Here is a 1,721-nt window from a genome sequence, read left to right on the forward strand (position 1 = left end):
TTTTCGTGGAAGGAAAACTAATGTAATACAAAATGTGATGCTGATATATGATTTTGATATGAAATTCACATTTGTGTATTCTGTTTGGAAATGTACTGCTAATGATTTGTGAGTATTCGTTGACGCAATTACAAGAACTTCGAACAACTTTCCAATGCTACATGGAGGTATATTCTTATACTTCAAATAATTATTGTGAATATATGTACAGTGTCACACTATGTAAGCCCTTGTTTATTTTACAGATCAATTTTGCCTTGTTGATTCTGGATGTCCAAATATTCCTGAATTTCTTATCCCTTATCAAGGTCAAAGATACCATTTTCATGACTATGTTGGACGGGGAAGACTACGTGGGAAGGAAGAATTGTTCAACTATAGACACTCCTTGTGCCGTAACATTATTGAATGTTGCATTGGAGTTTTAAAGGCAAGATATCCTATTTTGAAGTTGATTACCAAGTATCCACTTAGTGGGCAAAGACAAATCCCTATTGCATATTGCACAATAAATAACTTTATTCGTCAGGAGCACGTTTTAGATAAGTTGTTCGTTGAGTATTCAGAGAATAATATGGTGTTTCAAGATATATCGGAATCAAGTCAAGATCAAGAAGTCATACATTCTGATGCTAGTCAAACAGCTCAAATGGGACAAGTCAGGGATCAAATTGCTACACAAATGTGGAATAACTACTCAAGATGTCGTACATGATTCTGTGGATGTACTTTATATTTTGTTTAGTGTCTGTTTGTTTTGTCATGACACATATTTGTCATGACACATAAATTTCTAATAGTATCTATTGAATTGTGTTGCCAAATTTAACTTTTTTTTTTATATCTGTCAAAAATCATTTCAAGATTCACCAACTTCAAAATTTATATGTTATTTAATATTATATTAACATCAAACTGTTTAAATTTATTGAATAATAATATTTCTTGAATAAAATATTATAAAAAAAATTCTCAAATTTCAAAGTAAACGCGTTTTCCAGTCTTGTGTTTTGAGAAATAATTTTCCAGAATGACAAAGAGAACGTATTTCAGCAATTTCAAAACAGACATTCAAAATAAAAAAATCCAAAATGAATTCAAAACTCAAAACTACAAAATTGAAATACGAAGAGAATAGCTCCCAAGATTCTATGAAATGGAGCCCATGAGTTAGCAGTAGTCAGGCAAACCCCTTTTACACCCTTGGAGTGTTGAACCATTGAACGCCACTTATTTCAATGAAATATGAATGTTGGAAGAAATACAACTTTAAGGACGAGAAGAAATCCCATAAGGGAAATTAAAGATTTGCTCGTAAGCAAATACGAGCCGAGTTGCATGTACTGTAACACTTGGCAAATTTTTACAAAAAAAATTTCACCAAGAAAATGAAAGATTTGCTAGTAAGAAAATTCCAGTTGAAGTTGCTTGCGTTGCAAACTTCCATAAGAAATTTGACAAGGAAAATTAAAGATATGCTTGTAAGCAAATCCAATTGAGGTTGCATGTGCCGCATTACTTAGCAATTTTCCCAATGATGTGGAAATTTCGAGCACAGGACTGTTAAATGATAATAACTGAGTTGAGGTCCAATGGACAGAACACTTAAAGAAAATTTTAAAGGCAATGCTATAAGAGACTGTTGGGAATCTACTTATACATGTACAGCGAAATTTAAAATAATTTTCGATTCCCACCAAGAATCGCCTTTGTGTTTAGAT

General features: G+C 32.1%; 1 protein-coding gene across 1 annotated transcript; it reads left to right on the forward strand.

The window, feature by feature from the left end:
- The first annotated feature begins 6 nt into the window (after positions 1 to 6).
- On the forward strand, positions 7 to 841 carry LOC111389408. The gene is made up of 2 exons (XM_023014331.1): positions 7 to 167; positions 246 to 841. The coding sequence occupies exons 1-2, from the start codon at positions 155 to 157 to the stop codon at positions 713 to 715; spliced, it is 483 nt and encodes a 160-aa protein (XP_022870099.1). The 5' UTR covers positions 7 to 154; the 3' UTR covers positions 716 to 841.
- Positions 842 to 1,721: the final 880 nt, after the last annotated feature.

This window comes from Olea europaea, unplaced genomic scaffold (genome assembly GCF_002742605.1).
Source record: "Olea europaea var. sylvestris unplaced genomic scaffold, O_europaea_v1 scaffold5870, whole genome shotgun sequence".
Lineage (NCBI taxonomy): Eukaryota > Viridiplantae > Streptophyta > Magnoliopsida > Lamiales > Oleaceae > Olea > Olea europaea.